General features: G+C 39.2%; 6 protein-coding genes across 7 annotated transcripts in view; 4 read left to right on the top strand and 2 right to left on the bottom strand.

Annotated features, from left to right (window-relative positions):
- The window catches only part of tbc1d32 (TBC1 domain family, member 32), a 53,148-nt gene extending 45,190 nt beyond the window's left edge, over window positions 1-7,958 (bottom strand). Inside the window, exons 1-12 of the mRNA XM_010883008.3 lie at window positions 7,765-7,958; window positions 6,909-7,100; window positions 6,663-6,821; window positions 6,292-6,469; window positions 5,789-5,860; window positions 5,538-5,663; window positions 5,179-5,257; window positions 3,755-3,849; window positions 3,202-3,263; window positions 2,959-3,109; window positions 2,110-2,169; window positions 206-308 (exon numbers count right to left, since the gene is read on the bottom strand). Of these exons, the coding sequence (XP_010881310.2) occupies window positions 206-308; window positions 2,110-2,169; window positions 2,959-3,109; window positions 3,202-3,263; window positions 3,755-3,849; window positions 5,179-5,257; window positions 5,538-5,663; window positions 5,789-5,860; window positions 6,292-6,469; window positions 6,663-6,821; window positions 6,909-7,063 (1,240 nt within the window). The 5' untranslated portion in view covers window positions 7,064-7,100; window positions 7,765-7,958. The remainder of the gene's footprint in view (window positions 1-205; window positions 309-2,109; window positions 2,170-2,958; window positions 3,110-3,201; window positions 3,264-3,754; window positions 3,850-5,178; window positions 5,258-5,537; window positions 5,664-5,788; window positions 5,861-6,291; window positions 6,470-6,662; window positions 6,822-6,908; window positions 7,101-7,764) is intronic.
- Window positions 7,959-8,058: 100 nt separating this feature from the next.
- On the top strand, window positions 8,059-10,265 carry hsdl1 (hydroxysteroid dehydrogenase like 1). The gene is made up of 4 exons (XM_010883006.5): window positions 8,059-8,486; window positions 8,574-9,013; window positions 9,129-9,338; window positions 9,579-10,265. The coding sequence occupies exons 1-4, from the start codon at window positions 8,261-8,263 to the stop codon at window positions 9,648-9,650; spliced, it is 948 nt and encodes a 315-aa protein (XP_010881308.2). The 5' UTR covers window positions 8,059-8,260; the 3' UTR covers window positions 9,651-10,265.
- A 276-nt stretch (window positions 10,266-10,541) lies between these two features.
- On the top strand, window positions 10,542-12,340 carry cx34.5 (connexin 34.5). Its single transcript, XM_010883004.3, has 2 exons — window positions 10,542-10,599; window positions 11,324-12,340. Exon 2 carries the CDS (start codon window positions 11,346-11,348, stop codon window positions 12,243-12,245), a length of 900 nt encoding a protein of 299 aa, XP_010881306.1. The 5' UTR covers window positions 10,542-10,599; window positions 11,324-11,345; the 3' UTR covers window positions 12,246-12,340.
- A 544-nt stretch (window positions 12,341-12,884) lies between these two features.
- LOC105017942 (gap junction Cx32.2 protein) lies at window positions 12,885-14,717 on the top strand. Its single transcript, XM_010883003.4, has 2 exons — window positions 12,885-12,991; window positions 13,429-14,717. The coding sequence occupies exon 2, from the start codon at window positions 13,452-13,454 to the stop codon at window positions 14,304-14,306; it is 855 nt and encodes a 284-aa protein (XP_010881305.1). The 5' UTR covers window positions 12,885-12,991; window positions 13,429-13,451; the 3' UTR covers window positions 14,307-14,717.
- A 1,849-nt stretch (window positions 14,718-16,566) lies between these two features.
- On the top strand, window positions 16,567-19,015 carry LOC105017941 (gap junction Cx32.2 protein). 2 transcript variants are annotated; one of them, XM_010883002.4, is made up of 2 exons: window positions 16,567-16,666; window positions 17,338-19,015. In XM_010883002.4, the coding sequence occupies exon 2, from the start codon at window positions 17,343-17,345 to the stop codon at window positions 18,126-18,128; it is 786 nt and encodes a 261-aa protein (XP_010881304.1). In that variant the 5' UTR covers window positions 16,567-16,666; window positions 17,338-17,342; the 3' UTR covers window positions 18,129-19,015. The 2 variants fall into 2 exon arrangements, with proteins under 2 accessions (XP_010881304.1, XP_010881303.1); XM_010883001.4 differs by having other exon boundaries at window positions 17,335-19,015.
- Window positions 19,016-19,119: 104 nt separating this feature from the next.
- LOC105017940 (gap junction Cx32.2 protein) lies at window positions 19,120-21,242 on the bottom strand. The gene is made up of 2 exons (XM_010883000.4): window positions 21,173-21,242; window positions 19,120-20,953 (listed from the first exon to the last, which is right to left on the bottom strand). The coding sequence occupies exon 2, from the start codon at window positions 20,936-20,938 to the stop codon at window positions 20,186-20,188; it is 753 nt and encodes a 250-aa protein (XP_010881302.1). The 5' UTR covers window positions 20,939-20,953; window positions 21,173-21,242; the 3' UTR covers window positions 19,120-20,185.
- Between the last annotated feature and the right edge of the window lie 1,817 nt (window positions 21,243-23,059).

The following is a 23,059-nucleotide window of genomic DNA, read 5'->3' as shown; positions in this document are numbered from 1 at the left end:
GACAATTGGCCTGCATGTTGATTATAGGCATTGTGCTGCAACAGATGCACTGTAGGTTACCACAATATACTGAGAATAGAGCAGGGCTGCCTGACCCTCTTCCTGGACATATACCAGCCTTAACTATCTGAATCAGTTATGAAAACCTACATGTTCCTAGGTTGAGCTGCCCTGCAATACCAAAGTAAATAAAAGTTGAACTTACTGATGTGCTGGTGCTCCATAGAATCGATGACTTCACTCATCTCATCCCAGACAGGGTCACAGGACTCATAAAAACAAATACACTGCTGAAGGGCTGCTACAATCTGAAATAAAATGGCAGACATCATTACAATTATCAAAATAATACTTAAAATGCTGAGACCATAACTTAAGACCTCGAAAACACTACAAGAATAATAAATGTGAGGTAATTGTAAAGTAGAATATGCAATTAGAATATACAAAGCATTGTCTTCATCATCATCTATCAAGTTAATTTAAATCAAACTAAGTAATCCTTACTAATCACAAAGAAGTAGAATCAGCTACAATACATAGATAGTGAACAATTAAAATCTTAGGTTTAAAGCCTTTCTAAATGGTATCTAGATACTCAATATTCATGTAAAATGTGATTCTAGTACATATATTGATATTGTATCATGGTTATCAGGTTTTTCAAAGGAATAATAATTAGGTTACATTTCCTGTAAATAAACTTTACTCGAGTAGGCTAAATCAGAGTCACACAGTTTTGGTAGTGTTGGTCAGATCTACTTTGAAGAAAAGTATACAACTCACACATGATCTGCTTACAATAACACATTTTTACAACATCAGATACAGAGTTTAAATGTATTTGAGTTTAAATCCCAATATTACACTTTATATAAACTTAAATACAGTCGTGCTCAAGTTTGCATACCCTTGGAGAATTGGTAATATATGTACCATTTGTAAAGAAAACATGAGTGAGCAGGCAAAACATTACTTTTATTCTTGGGATTCACATTCATCTGTAGGTCATAACAGAATAGCACAATCATAAAACAAAAAAGTCTTAAGAACGCTTAGTTCTTAATACTGTGTATTGCCTAAGTACGTATTAAAAGTTTACCTAAGTACGTATTAACTTGCTTGGACAACTCAACACAAAGCACACATTTCATGTTAGCATGCTGTGCACTACTATAAATGTAGCTTTTGTTGATGAATAGGCTAAAACCAAGACACATCTAGACAACTATAAAACCAATATTTGGACTTGTATTATTTCCCAGCAGGCTATAACCAATTTCCCATAAAACAAATAGTCTGCTATTTCTAACACTGCTATTCCAGTGATGAATCTAAGTAATATCAGGTGAACAGAGCCCCTACCAATTACGCTCTACTTAACGAAACAAAGCGTAGTGATATGTCAAATCCTCTAAAACCCAACTCCCTGCACTACCACTATTTATCAATGCTGTCCCCCTGTAAGAGACATCCACAGTCTCACAGTCCAGAAAGCTGACACTGTGACAAAGTACCACATCAGGTACCTGTTCCTCCTCAAGCACACTAGGCACATCGCATCAGACTGAATGAAAGGGCATTTACATAATTCCTGTCACCATGGCCTCCATGGAACCCTGACTGCTCTTCTGGAACGTGTCTAGAGGAATGTCTCTAATATAATTAAAAATGGGTTGCACACCAGCTACCAGGAAGCCCTTGAAACCTTTAGAATCTCATCTTAAAAAGTAGGCAGGTGCAAATCTGGTTGAAATGTGGTAAACGCCTACAGAACACCCGGTTTGCAGACAGACTTCAAACTATTAGTGTTCACTCATTCAAATAAGGTATTTTATTGTTTTAATTTAGATCATTTTTGTAACATTTTATTTTCACTTGGATATTTTGGGCTACTGTGAGTAAATAAAGCCGGAAGAAGTCTGATACTATGTTTTCATTTCAGGCTGCACGGCAACAAAGAATATTAAAAATATAAAAACTTACAAGGACTAAATTGGGGTGTTAGCATTCCTCAAGTACTCATTAGCTCATCATCAATCTCACCACCACTTCATTACCATTTTGCCCACTATCACATAACATGAAGATCAGTCATTACTAACTCACCAAATACTTGTACTTCCTCTGCAGAAGTCTAAAGACAACAGTCCTGCTGTAGTAAGCATGCTGGAAAAGAAACAAACAAAATACCTATTAGGGCTGCAAAGCGACCAGATATTTAAGAAAGTTACAGGAATCCTAGATTATTTGGTCATTAATAATTTATATCCTTTCAACCGAATGTAATAAACAATGGCAGTACATTCAATTAACTGATACCTTCTATAAACTCTGATACATATCATTACCTCTGATAATCTTCAACTTAGCCAAACCAGCCCCAACCCTCAGGGGTCCACAACCCAAATAGTATTATTTCAGGCAGCAGGTAGACAGGCCCCGAAACAAAATGTACATAGGGCCCAAAAAGGCTTGAGTTGGTCCTGTTCAGACAGCATATGAACTTGGCATAAGGCAAAATAAGACAAAATGTGTAGAAAAGCAGGGTTAGGTATATACATGGGCTTTAAACAATGCGTCTCAGCCTCATGGAATAGCAAGCTTGTGACTGGAAGTCATTGCAGAGCACATGCGGCTCTTAGGTAAATAATTGCTGACTTGAAAAATGTATTTAGCCTAGGGGCTTGTAACATGTGGGGGGTCCTTGACATTAACAGCTTTAAAACCCAGTACACAGATGGCAAGATAATTACAGAAACCTGTGATAATCTGATATATCCAAAAAGACCACTAGTTGTTTTGTGGTTGAATACATTACTTAAATTCCTTGAAAGATGCCAAAATTACACTTAAACTATAAATTATACTATTATTGTAACCCTTAGCAACCCAACTGACAAGAAGTCAAACTTCCTAGAGGGGTGATCAGAGAATGATGGTTCAACTTTTGCCCACCATCCATTTCTCAAACCAGGTGGCTTTGATATCCAAAAGGGCAACAAGGTGCATGGGCTCCAAGGCTTTCTCTGGTCCTGGGCTCCCAGACCCATGTTCAGAATTTAAGGACAGAAGAGAAAAAGTACTCTCTACTATCTCTTCCATGTACCTAGTGAGACAGATAGAAAATTGCATTTTAGACTAAATAGAGTAATTATTTTCAAGTGCTTATAATGAACACACAATAAAACAGAAACTCACTTCTCTGGGTGGCGTATCCAAAAGGTGGTTACTTCCTTTTGAAAATCGTTCATCAGTCGCATCTGGTGGGGGGGGGGGGGGAGTATATAAAAATGTCATCTAATTCGCTGACACACAGCCCAAGTGCACATTTCCTATTAGCAAATTATTGAGTCATGTTGACTTATTCCGAAACAGGAAAAAATATAGGGCAGTGTTGTTGCTAAGTAACACACTGAGATTCATGAGGAAAAGCTGCCAAAGGAAGCAATTCAACAGAATTATGACTAGACGTTAACTCAGTAAGGTCAATCCCACAAAACAGGAAAAAAATATAGGACAAATGTTTATGCTGCATAACACCCTGAGATACATGAGGAGAAGTTGCCAAGGGAAACAATTTGACAGAATTATTACCATAAGAACTCAGTAAAGTCAATTTCACAGAAGGCAATGGTCACACCCACTAAGGACATACTTTTAATGCGCTAAGCGCAATATCCTGAGGATGAGGTTACTGACAAATATTTATATTTAAGCATCACTTATCACAGTATCCCATTAGATTGCATACTTGTTTTAGAAGACGAGCAATGTCCTGACTGGTAACATCAATTCCAACTGTGAGGCTCAGTTTATGGTACAGGAATTCAGACTCCAGACTTCTTGCTATTTGTCAAAAGGCAAAATATACATCCAGCTCATTATCCACAAAGAAGACAAGAAATATCAGAAACATACACTCACCTAAAGGATTATTAGGAACACCATACTAATACTGTGTTTGACCCCCTTTCACCTTCAGAACTGCCTTAATTCTACGTGGCATTGATTCAACAAGGTGCTGAAAGCATTCTTTAGTAATGTTGGCCCATATTGATAGGATAGCATCTTGCAGTTGATGGAGATTTGTGGGATGCACATCCAGGGCACAAAGCTCCCGTTCCACCACATCTCAAAGATGCTCTATTGGGTTGAGATCTGGTTAGTGTGGGGGCCATTTCAGTACAGTGAACTCATTGTCATGTTCAAGAAACCAATTTGAAATGATTCGAGCTTTGTGACATGGTGCATTATCCTGCTGGAAGTAGCCATCAGAGGATGGGTACATGGTGGTCATAAAGGGATGGACATGGTCAGAAACAATGCTCAGGTAGGCCGTGGCATTTAAATGATGCCCAATTGGCACGAAGGGACCTAAAGTGTGCCAAGAAAACATCCCCCACACCATTACACCACCACCACCAGCCTGCACAGTGGTAACAAGGCATGATGGATCCATGTTCTCATTCTGTTTACGCCAAATTCTGACTCTACCATCTGAATGTCTCAACAGAAATCGAGACTCATCAGACCAGGCAACATTCTTCCAGTCTTCAACAGTCCAATTTTGGTGAGCTTGTGCAATTTGTAGTCTCTTTTTCCTGTTTGTAGTGGAGATGAGTGGTACCCGGTGGGGTCTTCTGCTGTTGTTGCCCATCCGCCTAAAGGTTGTGCGTGTTGTGGCTTCACAAATGCTTTGCTGCATACCTTGGTTGTAACGAGTGGTTATTTTAGTCAAAGTTGCTCTTCTATCAGATTGAATCAGTCTGCCCATTCTCCTCTGACCTCTAGCATCAACAAGGCATTTTCGCCCACAGGACTGCCGCATACTGGATTTTTTTCCCTTTTCACACCATTCTTTGTAAACCCTAGAAATTGTTGTGCATGAAAATCCCAGTAACTGAGCAGATTGTGAAATACTCAGACCGGCCCGTCTGGCACCAACAACCATGCCACGCTCAAAATTGCTTAAATCACCTTTCTTTCCCATTCTGACATTCAGTTTGGAGTTCAGGGGATTGTCATGACCAGGACCACCCCCCTAAATGCATTGAAGCAACTGCCATGTGATTGGTTGATTAGATAATTGCATTAATGAGAAATTGAACAGGTGTTCCTAATAATCCTTTAGGTGAGTGTATAAGTGTGTTTGTGTGTGGGGAGGGGCTAAATTACCTAAACTTGTGTAGATCTCTCTCGTTAAATTCAGCGGAGAAGAAGAGAATGTTTTTGCAAAAAACTGCAAGACCTTATCCTGGATAGTAAACAAAACAACACTCAGAATTCTTATGACAGTAAAAGAGACCCTTCGGGACAGAGGGGTGGGAACTCCTGCAGGTGGGAATCATTGCAATTTCCATGTGTGATAAATGTTCATCAAACCCGAAAACAACCAAAGTTGTTTGCAAAACACTAACACGTCCCGGGGGGGGGGTGTATTGACAAATTACATAAACACTTTGCAGAGAGCGAATTATCTCCAGTACTTAGTGCCTTTCTGGTGACATTTCTGGTGACATCTTCAGCTGACTTACACTGAGTTCAGGGTTTGGGTCAGCCAAGGCAGCTAAGAGGTTCCTGCACAAGTCACTCCAGCTTTCAGAGCTCAGCACATCCGAGGGAGGGGCACCACACAGTGCCTGCAGGGCCTCCCGGCGCACCTGCACAACACATTACAAGGCCACTTAATGACCCTACATCGTCTGCTACAGTAAAATACATTTTAGCGAAACTAGTAATAATCTAGCAAATATACAGGGTAGAAACTATGCAGAAATCATTTTACCTCTTTAGGTCTACTAGGGTCAAGCTTTTCAGCAAGAACTTGCAGTTGTTCTTGTTTGATAAAAGTGTAACTCTGCAAGAAGTAACAGAAACAAGCATAGTTAATGCGTAATAAGTGTACTTTAGTTGTACCCTGTGAGATAGAATTAGGCAGCATCAATTAATTAGGCAGCAAACTCAATTCAGAGACAACCCAAACAAATTAGGCCTACAATGTAATTATATACAAGTATAATAATATTAGTTATTTGGACCAAAATAAATATGTTTACATGGTACAATGATACTTTTTTTTTCAGTTCAGTGGATTATTGGGTGGATCCTCACTTTACCCAGAGATTTAGCCCATTATGAATCACTATTAACTCTGATAAAAAAAAACAATTATCCTGTGTTTATAAAGCAATGTAGAGTAGTACAGCATGGAGTAGCAAATTCAACCCCTAAAACAGGAACTGGAAAATAAGCACATCAACAGTGACTTCAGTTTCTACATGCAATTACCTGATTGAAAGATGAATCACTGTCAGAGCAGTTGTCATTGCAATGGCTATTTAACTGCTGATGTTGGCTCTCCCTGTGAATCTCCTCTTTTCTAAGTTGGTCCTCTTCAAATTTATTTATTAGTGATTCAACAATGACCATCATTGTGTTCTTCAGTGTCTGCATCATTTGCTTGTATCTACAAACGTAAAGTAAATGAGACAAATTATGAAATATAGAAGCACATAGGATATAGCATGGGCAAGGCAGTGGTATATTCCATAATATAAGCGAGTAGGCATGTTAGTTATAAAGGAAAGAACACATTTCCCATTTACAGGTCTTCACTGGAAATGCTTTTTGGACAATGAACAAAAAGACACCCAACATACTCCACAGATTCTCTTGTCTTCCCTGCAACAGCATGAACTAAGGTGTCTTGGCCAGACGCAACAGCATGTCCTCCCCTGGCACAGCTCTCAGTCGCTTCCTCAATGACTGCTCCCAGAGAGTTTTCCACATACTGACGCAGGTATTTGACAAATTCATAACTAGAAAGAGACCAAACGATAAGCATTAGATAATGGATATACATTAACAAAGACGGTATGGTAGCAAAGTAGTATTTAATCGTATACTTGTGAAAGTTCTTGTCCGTCTCTTCCAAATGAAGTAGGATTTCCTCTGCATATTCTATGGATGGAGCACCTAAGATTCTGTCCTTGATGCTTTTTAGCAGTTGCCTCAACAGAGACTGAAGTTCAGCCTCATCCTCAGCTGACAATTGAGACATGGCCCTGATGTGGATTCACTCTTCTTTACAGAAATATCTGCAGAAATTAGAATGTTGTGTCAATTTACAGTAGCTAACGTAGCTTAGTACTGTACATTGCTGCCGGTCAAGCTAATTAGCCAAATAAATAACTATATCCCACACACGGCACAATTCAACATTGTTATTGATTAGCGATAACAAATATATTAATGTCTGAGACATCTGGAATCCAGTAAGCCCATTTATCACAACTTGATGTGGTAATAATATGGTCGGGTAGAGTTAACTAGGCTAACCTATAGCTACTGTACACCGTAGTTGACAAAGTAGTACTGTTCAATGACGACGTACGCTACTCACTGTAGCTTGCTAGCTAGGTATTAACATCTGTGCATATATGCATTGTCTTAACTCACATCTTTCTGCAAGTAATGTACTAACACTAGTACCTACAGTAGCTATAGCGTTTGTGTAACCACAGTAGCTATTAACGTTGCTAGAATCGATATAGCTAGCTATTTGCCATACCTTGTTAGCAACAACATTTCATTAAGTTCCTTGCATGACTCAACTTGACTCAACAAGTTAAACATGTTCTTAAACTATTGCATATTGTATTCGAATAAACAATGTAATACTTAAATATAGTGCAGCTCATTGTGGCAATATAAGCCTGCCACTACTACTGTAATTGAATAGCTAGTTAGAAAACAACCAACCTGCTGAAGCTTGGCTCAACCACCGTCGCTATGGAAACACGCATGCCATTGATTGGTGTGTGTCAATTCAGAAGCGATTTTACATAGACTATGCTTACAGAAAATCTGCTGAAAAGAACATGCAAACGAAAAACAAAGGTGAAGGCTATTTTAAAATGTGTAATTGTATCACTGACATATAATAAAACAGCTACTCCTGAGATTTTAACCAATGTTATTTAGCATAATTGTTGTCAATGTACCTTTAAATTACGTGTCACATGACATCCCTTGTTTACAATCTCTTCCGGGAAAGGCAAACGTGAGTGTCTCATTGATCGCAGGCAAAATTACATAGAATAAAAAAAAAAAAATGCTTTAGCTAGATGGCACAATACACAGTTTAACTGAATATCTAGTTAAGTGTTTAATCGAAAGCGTTAGCTATTGTTGTATCCAGTAAACTAGGATTATACATTGTAGATTGCATATCCAGTTAGCAATAATACAACCCGTGATGGCTGCTGTTGACAGTTTTGAGCTTTTGTACAGAGAATTTGCTCGGTCATGCAATTCATGTGTAGAAACGCTAGCTATTGTGGGTGCTCTGTATACAGCCAGCAAAGCTATTATCCTCTTGCGGGATTGCTACAGCTTGGTAAGGGTGCATTTCTTTCCTCGACTGATGCCAAACACGCGCCTTGCTCTTGGCCGCCGTTTTGGTGAATGGGCTGTCATTTATGGTAAGGTCCTAATGCAATAATATATAAAGCAAATAACTCTACAGTAAGTGTTTTTCTTTTCATTACCTATATGTCCATGTATTCCAGGTGCTTCAGAGACCATAGGGAAAGCCTATGCAGAAGAACTTGCCAGGCAGGGCATCTGCATAGTCCTGGTAAGCCAAGAGTGTGTCAGTTACACAGCCAATGCCATTTCTGAGACTTACAGAGTGGATACAATGGGTGTTGTGGCAGACTTCAGTCAGGGCCACACAGCTTGCAAGCCTGTCAAAGATGCCTTAAGGGACAAAGATATTGGCTTTCTAGTTAACTGTTTGGATGAGTCCCTTGGGAACTCTCCAAACTTTACTGGCTTGTCTGAAGACCAATTGTGGAATGAAATCAACAGAAACATTGCCGCCACCACTCTGATGACAAACCTGGTTCTACCAGGCATGGTAGAGAAAAGACGCGGGGCAGTGGTGAATATCTCTTCTGGTGCATGTTACAGACCCTCTCCAAGCAAAGCTGTTCTCTCAGCTTTCACGGTGAGATACTACATGTGCACACACACAACCTAATTATCCTTGAAGTTCAATCTCTTTAAATGAGCCCTACTTGTTATAATAAAGGTCATGTGATTCTTTCATGGATTTCTTTCAGGCTTATATTGACAACTTTTCCCGTGCTCTGCATCATGAATACGGTCACCAGGGAATCTTTGTGCAAAGTCTAATACCTTTCCAAGTGGCACCTCAAGGAGCATCCACAGGTGGCTGGCTGAAACCCCAGTCAGATGTGTATGTTCGTCATGCTGTCTCTACGCTGGGCATTTCACACAGGACCACGGGGTACTGGCCCCATACTCTGCAGGTACACAGACCAGTGCAGATTAAGCTGGGGAGGGTTGCGTGATAACATTTTTTGAAGGTCATAGTCAATTTCATCAACTTAAAGAAGCTAACATCGCAACCGTACTGTGCAGTGCTAACAGTCTAGTTAGTTAGCAGAGTGATCTCAATCCCACAGACTGCACAATACAACATTGTAAATCGTAGTCAGTTCTGAACTATTCTAACCATGTATATGTTGTTTGTATTTTATTTTTTCTAGTTTCAGCTCCTGCAGTCTCTGCCAGAATGGATTTGGGTCTTCTGGTCACGTATGCTCTCAAGCTCGTGTTAAAGGGTTCTCTTCATACAGAACTGAGTTCCCACCTCTGAACAAATGACAGCAAAGTAGACATACAGTTATCATACAAATTGTTACACTAGTGTTAATGTGATTGTATTTTACTTTGCATAAAAATACATAATAATTCTGGGAATATAATACCTATGTAACTGTAGGAGTCTGCTGTAGCCTCTCTGTTATGTTTATTACTCTGGAGTGCATATATGAGGTGATACATTTTTCTCAGTGGTTTGAGAGGTTTGTTTGGCATTTTGAGTATATTTTGTGTATATCTGAGATTTGGTTCTGAATAAAGGTATTACTTAATTTGTTTAGGTAGCCTACTTTACTATCAGGAAATTGTTTTTGAACAATATAAACACACAAATGGATCTATAGTCTAGTTATTTCAATAATTTAAACAAAAGGACCAACTATGCTGACATTGGAATATAATTTAGGAAAAATGAATTCAGACATGGTTTGTTGTCCTTACAAAAGCATCTAACATGCTGTACAACAGAAGAGGGGGAAAGGGAACATTTAGACTGTAACATTTGAAAAATGAATGCATGTTGTGTAGGAAAATAAATACTTGGACTGTTGACAAGTCATTTGTGTTGCAGATTGGCTGTGTAAGTTTCTTTTATGTATTTAGCCTCATGTGTTGCCTACATTTTTATTACATTTACATTGTAATTTAACAGACTTCAACTGTACAGGAGCAAGTATGGTAGGTATCATAGTAACCTAAATGGTCACCTATTCCTTGAGACCAAAAATACCATAAGTCATTGAATGGGTCCATTGCTAAGAGGAGGGATATGTTGTATCTGTGGTGGTTTGAATGGTCCCTCCTCCATGAAAGGGAAAGGTTTTCTTTATAAGATTCAAATCTGTACCCTGACATCAGCCTCCTGAGAGTTTTTGAGCTCAAACCTTTTGTCGGCATATCCTTTTGGTAAGTTGAGCTGAATTTGTACTGCATGATCCGGTAACATAATTTTTCTTCATTGTATCAATGAAACTGAAGTGAGATGTAATGGTCTTGAGTTAATTGCTTTGCCTCAAGTTAGTGTTTGGTGTTAGACGGATATCTCACTTTTTCTGTGGATAACAGGATTGCTAAACATGTCACAAGTGATTATATTATATTCAAGTAACATCGAAAACATTTTGTATTGTTAAAACTAGCAGTTTACCTATACATTATCTATGAGATTTTATGAAAAATAGACTGCTTTCTGCAGTAAGGGAATGTCTTTCCACAGTAATAGTGCCTTCAGTTTACATCCTTACATTAAATTATGGCACAGCAAAGAATCTATAATCAAAATGTATCCAAATTATTGATGCGCCTTGTTGTGCCTGCTGTATAGAACAATCAGTGTTTAGGAGTTGAACAAGGTCACGTCCTTGTTTCACACCAGATTGGAAAAGTTATTGGAATGACTCCGGATATCTGCCCATGGGGCTTCACTTATCAGTGTACTCACTGGTCTAAATGAACAGATAAAGATAGTCCTTGGTGCTATACAAGCCCTAATCTGTCATTTTTCTATGCAACTGAATTAAGGCTGTTATTGAGACCAAAGGCTGTTATTTTCTTTCTAAAAATGCAATATCTTATACATTTTTGTCATAACTGATCCAGCATGTGATAAATCATTTGCCCCCCCCCCCAGCAAACGCTGACTGGTGAACAACATGGGTGACTGGGACTTGCTTGGCCGGTTGCTGGACAAAGTGCAGTCCCATTCAACGGTCATAGGGAAGATATGGCTGACCGTCCTGTTTGTGTTCAGGATCCTGGTCCTTGGGGCCGGTGCAGAGAAAGTATGGGGGGACGAGCAGTCAGACTTTGTCTGTAACACCGAGCAGCCGGGATGTGAGAACGTGTGCTATGACCACGCCTTCCCCATCTCACACATCCGCTTCTGGGTGCTTCAGATCATCTCCGTCTCCACCCCAACCTTGGTGTACCTGGGACATGTCCTCCACGTCATCCACACAGAAAAGAAGGTCAGGAAGAAGATGATGAAGAGCCAAGTACAGGATGAGCAGGCCAGTAACTTCCTTAAGAAGGCCTACAAAGTCCCTAAGTACAGCAATGACAATGGAAAGATTAACCTGCGTGGCCGTTTGCTGCACAGTTATGTAGCACACCTACTGGCAAAGATCTTACTAGAGGTGGGGTTTATCGGGGGTCAGTACTACCTGTATGGCTTCACCCTCCAGGCCTGCTATGTCTGCAGTCACCTGCCATGCCCTCACAAGGTGGACTGCTTCCTCTCCAGACCTACAGAGAAGACTGTGTTCATCTGGTTCATGCTGGTGGTAGCCTGTGTGTCTCTGCTCCTCAACCTCATTGAGCTCTTCTACCTGTTTGTGAAATCAGTCCAAGAGTGTCTGGATCGAAGGCAGGACTACACGGTGACACCTGTCACCCCTGTCTTGGAGAGGAAGGCCTTCGAGAACAGAGACCAGATTATGCAGAACTGGGTCAATTTAGAGTTGGAGCTGCAGGGAAGGAAGTTGGTCAGTGGAGTGGCAAAGAGTGTGGCTTCGGAAGACAACACTGCAAACATGGGGGAGGTTCACATCTGAGGTGTCAGCTTTTGTACACAGATGATTTTCTCATAACATGCATCCATACTAGGGTGAAGTTGTACCAGGCTAGAGCTCTATGTAAAAGTATGTAATTCCTGAATATAATTGAAGTTTATGACATTTTCATTCATTGAGCTTGTGTAGTAAAATATAAATAAAAATAATAAAAATGTTGCTATGTATCTTTTCATTTAAAGTAGTTTCAATGTTTAGAAATGCTAAATGATTAAGCCAACAATGCTTTTGATTTCCCTGAAATGATGTTATATGGGTGTCTGTATAAAACCTGTTGTCATTTCTAAATGTTAAAACCAATATGTACAAAAATACCCTGAAATCAAATCTCAGAATCTATACTTTAACCTCATAGTATTTGAAACTGTATCCAAGCTTATGCAGCATCAAGCCAAAATATGAAAAAATATGCTTCATTGTACCATTGAATTGGAATTTGTATTATTGTTAGTGGCATTGCTTGTATTACTTGAGCTAATTGACCATCATACATACAGAAAACAACTCTGTGATCTCTTTTATTCAATACAATAAAAACATTTTATGTTAGGCGGGGCCTCCCAGTCAGTCTTCTAAAGGTTAACTTTGAAATTTGAATTTGCTGATTATGACAACCTGACAGTGAACCTGCAGGTGCTTTACGCAATCTTCACTGCAGGCCCCAAATACTCAAGGTTCAACTCATGTTAACGATCAGTTGGTCAAAGTCTTCATAGAGCCAGGACCAGGTAAGCGTAACATTTCTCTTCTTATTTTTTCTCTTCTAATAGTTTATTTAATCAAGTTTGTGTACGTATTGTTATCAGATGAAATAAGTTTACATTTCTAGTTGTTTATGTTATTAGTTAATATTTCATACTAAATATTTACTATAGTAACTTTTATTGTATATAATTAATTTATTACTTTATTTGTATTTTGGGATACTTGTTAGAAGCTAACACAGGTGATTATAGAAACTTGTAACAGTATGTTTTTTTTTGTTAAAGGAAAATGCAAGAGATTGAAGGGATATTGAATTTAAGCTCTTGGCTTCTGGCTAATCTGTCTGTTTTCCAATAGTAAGATTAATGATTAAGGATGAAAACATAATGAAAAGCTAACAAGCTGACACAGATAAGATGGAACAGATTCACTGAAGCCATGTTTTATGTCTTTTTTCTAGAAAGCTGTTGAACGTCAGCAAAAATGGGCGACTGGGGTTTTCTTTCCACATTATTGGACCAGGTGCAGACACACTCGACAGTCCTCGGGAAGATATGGATGAGTGTCTTGTTCCTGTTCCGAATCATGGTTTTGGGCGCTGGAGCAGAGAGTGTGTGGGGTGACGAACAGTCTGGTTTTGTTTGCAATACGCTACAACCTGGTTGTGAAAACGTGTGCTATGACTGGACCTTCCCCATCTCACACATCCGCTTCTGGGTCATGCAGATCATTTTTGTCTCCACACCAACTCTTTTATACCTGGGGCATGCCATGCATATCATACACCGGGAGAACAAACTGAGAGCCATGCTGCAGAACCAAGTTGACAGCAGCACATTGAAGAAGCCCAAATACACAAACGAAGCAGGGAAGATCAAAATCAAGGGGAATTTACTGGGCAGTTACATGACTCAGTTGTTTTTTAAGATTATTCTAGAGCTTGCTTTCATTGTGGGCCAATACTACCTGTATGGATTTGTCATGGTCCCCATGTTCCCTTGTTCTCAATCTCCCTGCCCTTTCACGGTAGAATGCTACATGTCCCGTCCCACAGAGAAGACCATTTTCATAATCTTCATGCTGGTCGTAGCCTGTGTGTCTCTTGCTTTAAATGTGATTGAGGTGCTCTATCTGTTTTGTACAAGAGTCCGATGTGGTGGTCCCAAAGGGCGCAGTTATCAGATCGCCTCAGTGCCTCCTGGCTGGTCTGCTCATGTGGATACTGAGATGGATGCCCTGAGACAGAACAAGATGAACGTGGAGTTTGAGAGTGGCCAGAGTATAGGGGGCAGTCTGGATGGAGCCAAGGAAGGGAAAAAGCTGCTAGGTGACCATTAGAACACGTTAATGTTATTTTGCCTTGAATGTATTTTAATCTCTTGTAATATTGTCTGCCTGAATGAATGTTTTTTCATATTTAGATTTAGACCGTGTATTTTCTCTATTTATGTTCAATGTGTGCTGTTCAATTGTGGATTACTATAAAATGAATATATTTGTACTGATATATTACACTGACTCTAAATTATGATAAATACTGACATTAGAAATCTATTTCTTAATATCACCATGGTATGTCAAAAACACATCTCAAGTTTTTACATCTTCCTGTGGGGTTTTGAAATTATATTTAGTGATTTATTAATGTATTCCATTAATATATTTTATCCATCAATATGTGTGTATGTACACAAATCTGCAAGGGTCCATTGTATATTTTAAAAGAATAAATCAAATATATTGTGTAAACATTTGTGGTGTTTTGTTTGTACCAATGCCTGCATGGAAAGACATAGAAAATCTACAAAATCAGTTAAGCATGACAGAATAATACACATTTATTAATTTATACAGCTGTTAAATTAACATGAGTAAAGAGCAAGAAGTAGTGTTTTCTAAGTTATTTTACTATAGCAGACCATTACCAAACTTGACACATGTACCAGAAGTGAGTGATTGTATATTTCAGCTTTTGCAGTATCAATCAATGTTAGAGTTTACACAGCTGGCCAAAAACAGAATTTGCATTTTACATTATGGGTTATATACAGTGCTTTCGGAAAGGGTTTCTAAACCATTGCTTTATACCTCAATATGATTGGGCTACATCTCTATGTTGCACACTGAAGGTCTGTCAGATATTCAGTCATTCCAATTAACCCAATAACCCATGATCTTCCAAAATCTGACTTTGTATTATCAAAATTCTAAGGATGTGTTAGCCCATTATTCTATTCGTTTTTTATTGCTTCAAAACATTATTGAAAAAGAAGTGCCATTTGATGATGACTCTCTTCACTGTGTTCCATGGTATATCTAATGCTTTGGACATTCTTTTGAACCCTTCTCCTGACTGATATCTTTCAACAATGAGATCCCTCTGATGCTTTGGAAGCTCTCTGCGGACCATTGCTTTTGCTCTGAGATGCAACTAAGAAAATGTCAGGAAAATCCTACTCGAACAGCTGAACTTTATTTGTGATTAATCACAGTCACTTTAAATGATGGCAGGTGTGTAATGACTTATATTTAACTTCTATTTAAGGTTTATATTTTTCATTCTTTCCCCTCAAAGGTTTCAATTTGTTTTTCAATTGAATTGTTCACGTTATAGGTCACATTAATGGTGGAAAAAGATCTGACATAATTTACCTTTGTCTCATTCTTTCGCATCACAAGAACCTGGCATTTTAACAGGGGTGTGTAGACGTTTTACATCCACGGTGTGTGTGCCCTTCACGCATGACAATCACTCACACACTACAACTGAGGCGCAAAACTGTGATTTGGGTTCAAATAACAATGTTTTTAAAACATTACATAAAAAATTCAAACATGCAACCTGTCATGATTATTTCACAGAGCTAATCTTTTCCAGAAAGAAATCCAAGACGTAATCATGCGTAGGCCTGCCTGTAATAAAAGTAAGCCTATCTGTAATATGGTTACAATATTTTTGCTTGTAAAAAAATCCTTTTGCATGTAACAGACTTCTTGTGATCTTTTTCATTTAACTGACTACTTGTAATCCGTTACTCCCTAATTTATGCCTAGATCAAATTATTGATCTAGGCATAATTTGAAAATAAGTATGTTGACATGGCCCTTGTCATCAGAATGGCACATCATTCTTCACTCTTCATAAACAGGCTTAGATAAGTTGTTAATAGATAAATGGGCTCATAACTATAGGCTAGTATAACAAAAAATATTGTAATTCCAGGAAGAACCCTAAGAAAGTACTGACAATAACAAAGATATGTACTCTATAACAAATATTTAAAGAAATCAAAAGAAAAAGTTGATTTAAAATGTCATGACAATAAATTACCTTTTTCTACCTTGATTAACACCATTTCAAATGAGCAATTACCACGGCTAAGCCTTAAATTGGAAGGCTATTTCATTGTTATTGATGATTTAGGCGGAAACGCTGAGCCATAATAATGACTTTCTGTGGAAAAGCAGTTTATCATTTTGTTGCCAATTTTTAACACTTATTAACTTGTACTATCATACCCAGGTACACCCAAATTTTCCCGAACAACCAATGTGACCTCTTACATCACAGGAACATTGTGCAATTCGACAAATCTAAAGTTCAAGGTAGACTGCTGTTGGCTACTACGCACCTGTAACATTTTATAATTTCAAAGCTGGTGGCTGTGGTGCCCAGTGCTGAAACTGTCTCCTTAACGGTAAGAGATATCCTAAGTTATATTAAATGTCTTCTTTATTTTTGCCTGTGTATAATTATGAACCACTTTACTGTTTTTCTCTTCTAACATGAATAGACGTAATAATGCAAATGTAAAATTATTATTAACCAATAAGCTTTGAGTATTCTAACAGTATATTTACAATACAACATTAAAAGTGAAACATAACCTCCAGTACAAATTATTACAACAGTTATTACAACCAGTAAAGGAGTTAAAATAATATATCATACACAATTTAAATAAAGAATTTGGTACGTGTAATGTTTTACTTATTGTCAGTGTGTGCATTACTTAGAGCAGGTAAATCATTGATACAGACCACACACCTATAGCATGTATACTGATAGAGTGACCCTAAGAGAGCACCGTGGGTTTTTCAGCACTCGCAATGCCAAAATAGTAGACATCATTACAGCAGACAGTGCAGGATATCTCCTGTTATGCAGAGGGTTTTCAAGCTCATTTCGGTCTTGTCTAGGAAATAGCCATACAGTCCCATTTGTGTTCTCTCTTTAACACTGACTACATCCCATTGGATGATGTTCCTCTTCATGTGTTTACTGCTGAACTCAATCAGTTTACTTGCAACTAGTGTACATTGACATTGCACTCATGTTTTCTTTCTTATTCTTTGCTTTCATAAGCAGCAAAAATGGGAGAGTGGGGATTCCTGTCAAAACTTCTGGACAAAGTGCAGTCGCACTCTACGGTCATCGGAAAAGTTTGGATGACTGTGCTGTTTGTGTTCAGGATCATGATTCTAGGAGCTGGGGCAGAGAAGGTGTGGGGCGACGAGCAGTCTAGCATGGTGTGCAATACCAAACAGCCTGGCTGTAAGAATGTGTGCTATGACCATGCCTTCCCCATTTCACACATCCGCTTCTGGGTGCTTCAGATCATCTTTGTCTCCTCTCCAACTTTGGTGTACCTGGGACATGTCATGCACGTCATTCACAAGGAGAACAAAATGAGGCTATGGCTAAATCAGGCTGGCAGTGGGGTGGGGAAAATGCCTAAATATTCTGATGACAAGGGTCATGTCAAAATCAAAGGTGACTTGCTGGCCAGTTACATGGTCAATATATTTTTCAGGATTTTGCTGGAGTCAGCGTTCATAGTGGGTCAGTATTATTTGTATGGGTTCGTGCTGGAGCCAAAGATCGTATGCAGCAGAGCTCCCTGTCCGTTTACCGTAGAATGCTTCATGTCACGGCCAACGGAGAAGACCATCTTCATCATCTTCATGCTGGTGGTGGGATGCGTATCTCTGCTGTTGAATGTGGTGGAGATATTCTATCTGATCTGCTCCAAGTGTTGTTCTCGCTCCAGAAGAGTCAAAGCCACTCCAGCTTTCACAATACAGAGCGGTCTGAATGGAAGCAGTATGATGCAGAATGAGAAGATGAACCTTCATGCATCTGGTTCCAGCAAAGCCTGAAGACAGTGATTACCACTCGCCAGTCCCTAACTCTATGGACATTTCTGTGGCCAATTTGGACAGGGGTAGAATTCCCTCTGGGACGGTTCTGAGATACAGTAATTTAGGATCGAATGATTATTGTTAGGCTCTGTTTGATTCTATACAATACAGTAGAAGTTACAATTTTGAGCAAGAATCTTATTTTTTTTGTAAATCAACTAATAATGTTGTAATTGTAATCGCCCCATACATCTATAAGCCCTCATGGCATACAGACACACCCAAAGTGCGATGCCTTGCACTTTGGGAACCACTCAGAAGGTGTAACATTTACACACATGACTTGGGCTGTAGTTTACTGTCCTCTGGTAAGTCAGCGTGTTTTAATTGTTCATGGTGTGCACTGGGAGGAAATGAAATACTCGATGCCTGGCTCCTCTACTGAGTTGTCCCTAGTTCCCTGTCTTTCTTGGGAGATTTTCCTAGCTATTGTACTTCTGCATCTGCATATGTTGCTCTTCTGGGTTTTTGCTGGATATCTATAGCCAGTAGGCTTTTATGGAGCTGATGTGAAAAATGGCTTTATAAGATCAATGTGATTTAATAGATATACTATGCAACCTAATTTTCAGTAGTATTGTCTTTTTACAGGGATGTTCCTAGGGTATTTCTGTGGTTATGTACGCATTTTGATTCATTCCTCATACACTTTTTCATCCCATTTCTCTCCCCAATTGCTTTGACATCCACTTCATGATTAAGGCTCTGCATCATTGCCAAAACTCCCAGTGGACTCAGGGCAGTCGATGTTGAAACATGTCCATTGGTTCTTATGACGCTGACCGTTCAATCAGGAAGTCTAGACTGTAATAATGTTCTCGCTGGATTGAGGTAGAAAGGAGTTGCTAGACTGCAAAAAGGCCACCGTATTTGATTACTAAACCCTCCATAAACTGGATGGGGCAGGCCAATCCCTTTCCACATCTGGGCTAATCCACGAGCAGGGGAAACCTCATACATTGTTTGTGATATATTCTAAAGTGACACTGAACATTTACTTATGTAAATATTCAAATTGATATAGGAATTTATTTATAATGTAAATACAATTTACAAATATGACTGTTGTCTGGACTGTATTTTATGTCATAAGATAAAGGAAGATGAGAAACAGGCAACTATTGAGATGTTTGTTTTCTTTGTATGTAAAGCATATATTAAAAAGTACATCATGGAGCAAAAGAAGGATATTGTCATTTATTGTCAAGAGATCAAACAGATTTGTACTGGTATTGAACAATAATAATAAATGTATTTGAAAAGCCAGTAGACCACCCACTGTAGCTAATTTATATTATATATCTGCAGGAATGTACAGAATAAGCCAACTTGGGCTTACATTTAGTGACACAAGTAAAGGTACTTCTGTTAGATTTGATGATGCGATATCTTTAACACAATCTAACCATCTATGTAATTTTCACTGATATTGGTGTAGCCACATCATGAAAAAAAGGAATCTACACTTGAAGAGAAATTACGTAACATCATAAAAGCTATTCAACCTCAGGTCTGATCTTAAATACTTGCCTGCCTGCATGGAAGGAATGTATCTAAGGTCAATCCTAAAGTTGAATAGAAGTTGACAGATGCACTTTATTTGTTAAAAGGGCACATTTCATATCAAATGCACATTGCTATTTTATGATCCATATGAACCAAAACAAATCACAAAACAAATCAAATAACATGTTCAGTTGAAGCCTGGGTATCTAATCTAGCATTGTATCGAATAAAACATTCCTCAGACGCCCTGAGATATTTAAGCCCCAAGTCAGCAATTTCTTATCATATGTTTGAACATTCCAGTTTTCAGAGTACTGTGTGCCACACCCCTTCTTGGTGTAATTGGAATGAAAACTAAATACAAAACATTTTCTCAGTGTTACACGACGGTCAGAGAATACTGGTTAAACAAGTTATTGAATTTGTAAGTACTTGTTATTAATTATGAGGTTTATAGCTCTCGTAATACAAAAGAAAACATTTAGTTAGGCAGTGATTTAATTGGATATTCAGCAAAAGGTTTCTTTATGGGACTGTTGGTTTTTGCCATCAAGTGCAAACATCTCAACTGCTGATGGTCTGTTATGCCTCTGCCTCGCTTTTGTCCCAATCAGATAGAACATCTCCACCACATTGAGGACAAGAGACACAAAAGCCATCACCTGCATGAAGATGTGAAATATATTCTTCTCCGTGGGACGAGATATAAAGCACTCCACATGGATTCCCGGGCATGGATCTCCAAAGCAATTAATCTTTCTAGGCAACAATAAACCGAACAGGTAGAACTGACCTACTATAAATCCAGTCTCAAATATAATCTTAAAAAAGATATTGCACATATAACTGGCAAGCAGATTCCCCTTCATGTGAACTTTCCCCTTTTCGTCTGTGTATTTGGGCAATTTAATGATTCCATTTTTTCCTTTTACTTGTTTTCGTCTCAGTTTGTTCTCCTTGTGGATAACGTGCATGACGTGTGCCAGGTAAATCAGAGTTGGGATGGAGACAAAGATGATTTGAAGGACCCAGAAACGCATTAGTGAGATGGGGAACGCAACGTCATAGCAATGATTCCTACAGCCGGGTGATTTCATGTTGCACTCCATACGTGATTGTTCGTCTCCCCATACTTTGTCTATCCCAGCAACCAGTACCAGCAGTCTAAACACAAACAGGACAGTCAACCAAACCTTCCCAATAGCTGTAGAGTGGGACTGTACTTTGTCCAACAGGGAGGCAAGAAAGGACCAGTCCCCCATTGTTGTCAGGTGTAGCTAAATGTACAAAGAAAAGATAACATAATATGTGAATTCTGTATGAACTACATGTTTATACAGTAGTCAGTAAATGTTCTATGTAACATGGAGGGTTTGGATGTATGGGTTGCATACTGTATGTCACGAATGTAACAATACACTTGGTTTCAAATTCTTTAAATGAGAGAGTAATATCTAAAAAAACATCTGTTGAAAAAATCAATGCATCTTTCTTACCTCAGAAGTGAGCACAGTGGTCTCACAGCAGTTGTTCTCTACTGAAGTAATCCTCTCTTTATGAGCCTGATTCTTTACTCTTATAGCTTGAGACCATCATTTGTATTATCATGTGTCAAAACACCCCACCCTCATACGTGCTCACATCCTACATTCTCCTTTCCCGTTTTACTCATTTCAGAACCAAGCAGGGAGGCACTTCCCCTAAAAAATGTGTATGTCATCATATTCAGCCTCCCAAAGCCTTATCCCTTGCCACAAACACATGAAAAAGTCACAATGAGTAAATGAAAAAGTCACAATGAGTCAGTGGTCTTGGGCTGAACCCCTGTATTTCACAGATCTTGCATCACTGGTGAATCTTAACCACACCAACTGGTGAAATGTTCTACAAAACATATTGAATTCTCAACCATGCTCACAGCACTATATACAAGCCATAGGACAATGCCACCCATGCCACTCATGGGCACTATCTCCCCCTGGCATACAGACACTTAAACCTGTAAAGTCTGTCTAACATACAATGTTGGAAAAGGGAGCAAAAAACGACCTTGCTCTAACCACAATGATTAGAGGAGTCGGGGGCTCCAGTGCACAACTGTGCAAGAGGACAAAAACGTTAGAGTGTCTAGTTTGAGAAACAGATGTCTCACATGTCCTCAACCGGCAGCTTCATTAAATAGTACCCGCAAAACACCAGTCTCAACATCAACAGTGAAGAGGAAACTCCAGGATGCTGGCCTTCCAGGCAGAGTTCTTCCTTTATCCAGTGTCTGTGTTCTTTTGCCCATCTTAATCTTTTCTTTTATTTGGCCAGTCTGAGATATGGCTTTTTCTTTGCAACTCTGCCTAGAAGGCAAGCATTCCAATATGATGTTGTTTTAATGGACAAAAACCAGGACATTTCTAAGTGACCCCAAACGTTTGAACGGTAGTCTTGGAGGGAAAATAATAAAGCAGTTCTTCTGCAGACTTGGGAAGATGGTTAAACACATTTTGGACTCTTAGTCCCTCAGCAGTGGAGTGCTGCCAGGGTGCATGTTCACATCCCTTCACCACTCACTCTACACCAACGACTTTTCCTCTACAAGCATTCAGGTTTTTAGCTGATACCACTTGGGTCGGTCTCATCATTGACACTGATGAGTAAATGAACAATGGTACGGTTGACTGCCTTGTGGCCTGGTACAGTCAAATACCCAGGAACTTATCATTAACAAACCCATGAGGTTGGTGGTTGACTTACAGGGGAGCTATCGATCTCCACCCCGTTACACTGAAGGCTCAGCTGTCAGATCCGCTGAATCATTTAAATTCCTGAGAACCATTATCTTTAAAGCTGGATCGGTCCTCCAACCTGTTAAGCAGCAGTTGTAAGTCAATCTTCATGTCCTGCATCATGCTGGTTTGGATCTGGAGCTTGCTGCAGGGATAAACTCCAATGCGGTCTACATCAGCTACTACCGGTCCTCCATCAATATCCTAATTGACTCCAGGGCAGGGATGATGGCAGGGAAGATCATTAACGGCCCCTCCCACCCTAGTCACAATTGTTCCAAACATTCTCCTCCAGCGGGCCGAGGGCAGGCAGACAGTCCAGATCAGTCATGACCAAAAGCCTGCCATTTGAACAGTTTATTTGCTATCACTGTCAAATGTACCACATATCACAGTGGATGTCAGAGCAAAAAACGAAGCCATAACGTCCAAATACATACAATTCTGTAAACCTCCAAGATAGAATAGCCGAGGTGTAGAACCAAGGAAGGTTATAAAAAACTGCCACAGCATTGAACATTCCTGGTAGCACATGTAGGCTCCATCACTGTGAAATAAAATAAGTTTGGAACCACCAAGACCCATCCTAGAGCAGGCTATCCAGAC

The sequence above is a fragment of the Esox lucius genome, chromosome 18 (genome assembly GCF_011004845.1).
Source record: "Esox lucius isolate fEsoLuc1 chromosome 18, fEsoLuc1.pri, whole genome shotgun sequence".
NCBI lineage: Eukaryota > Metazoa > Chordata > Actinopteri > Esociformes > Esocidae > Esox > Esox lucius.
Note: the sequence above shows the minus strand (reverse complement) of the source record. Positions and strands in the feature narration are given on the sequence as shown.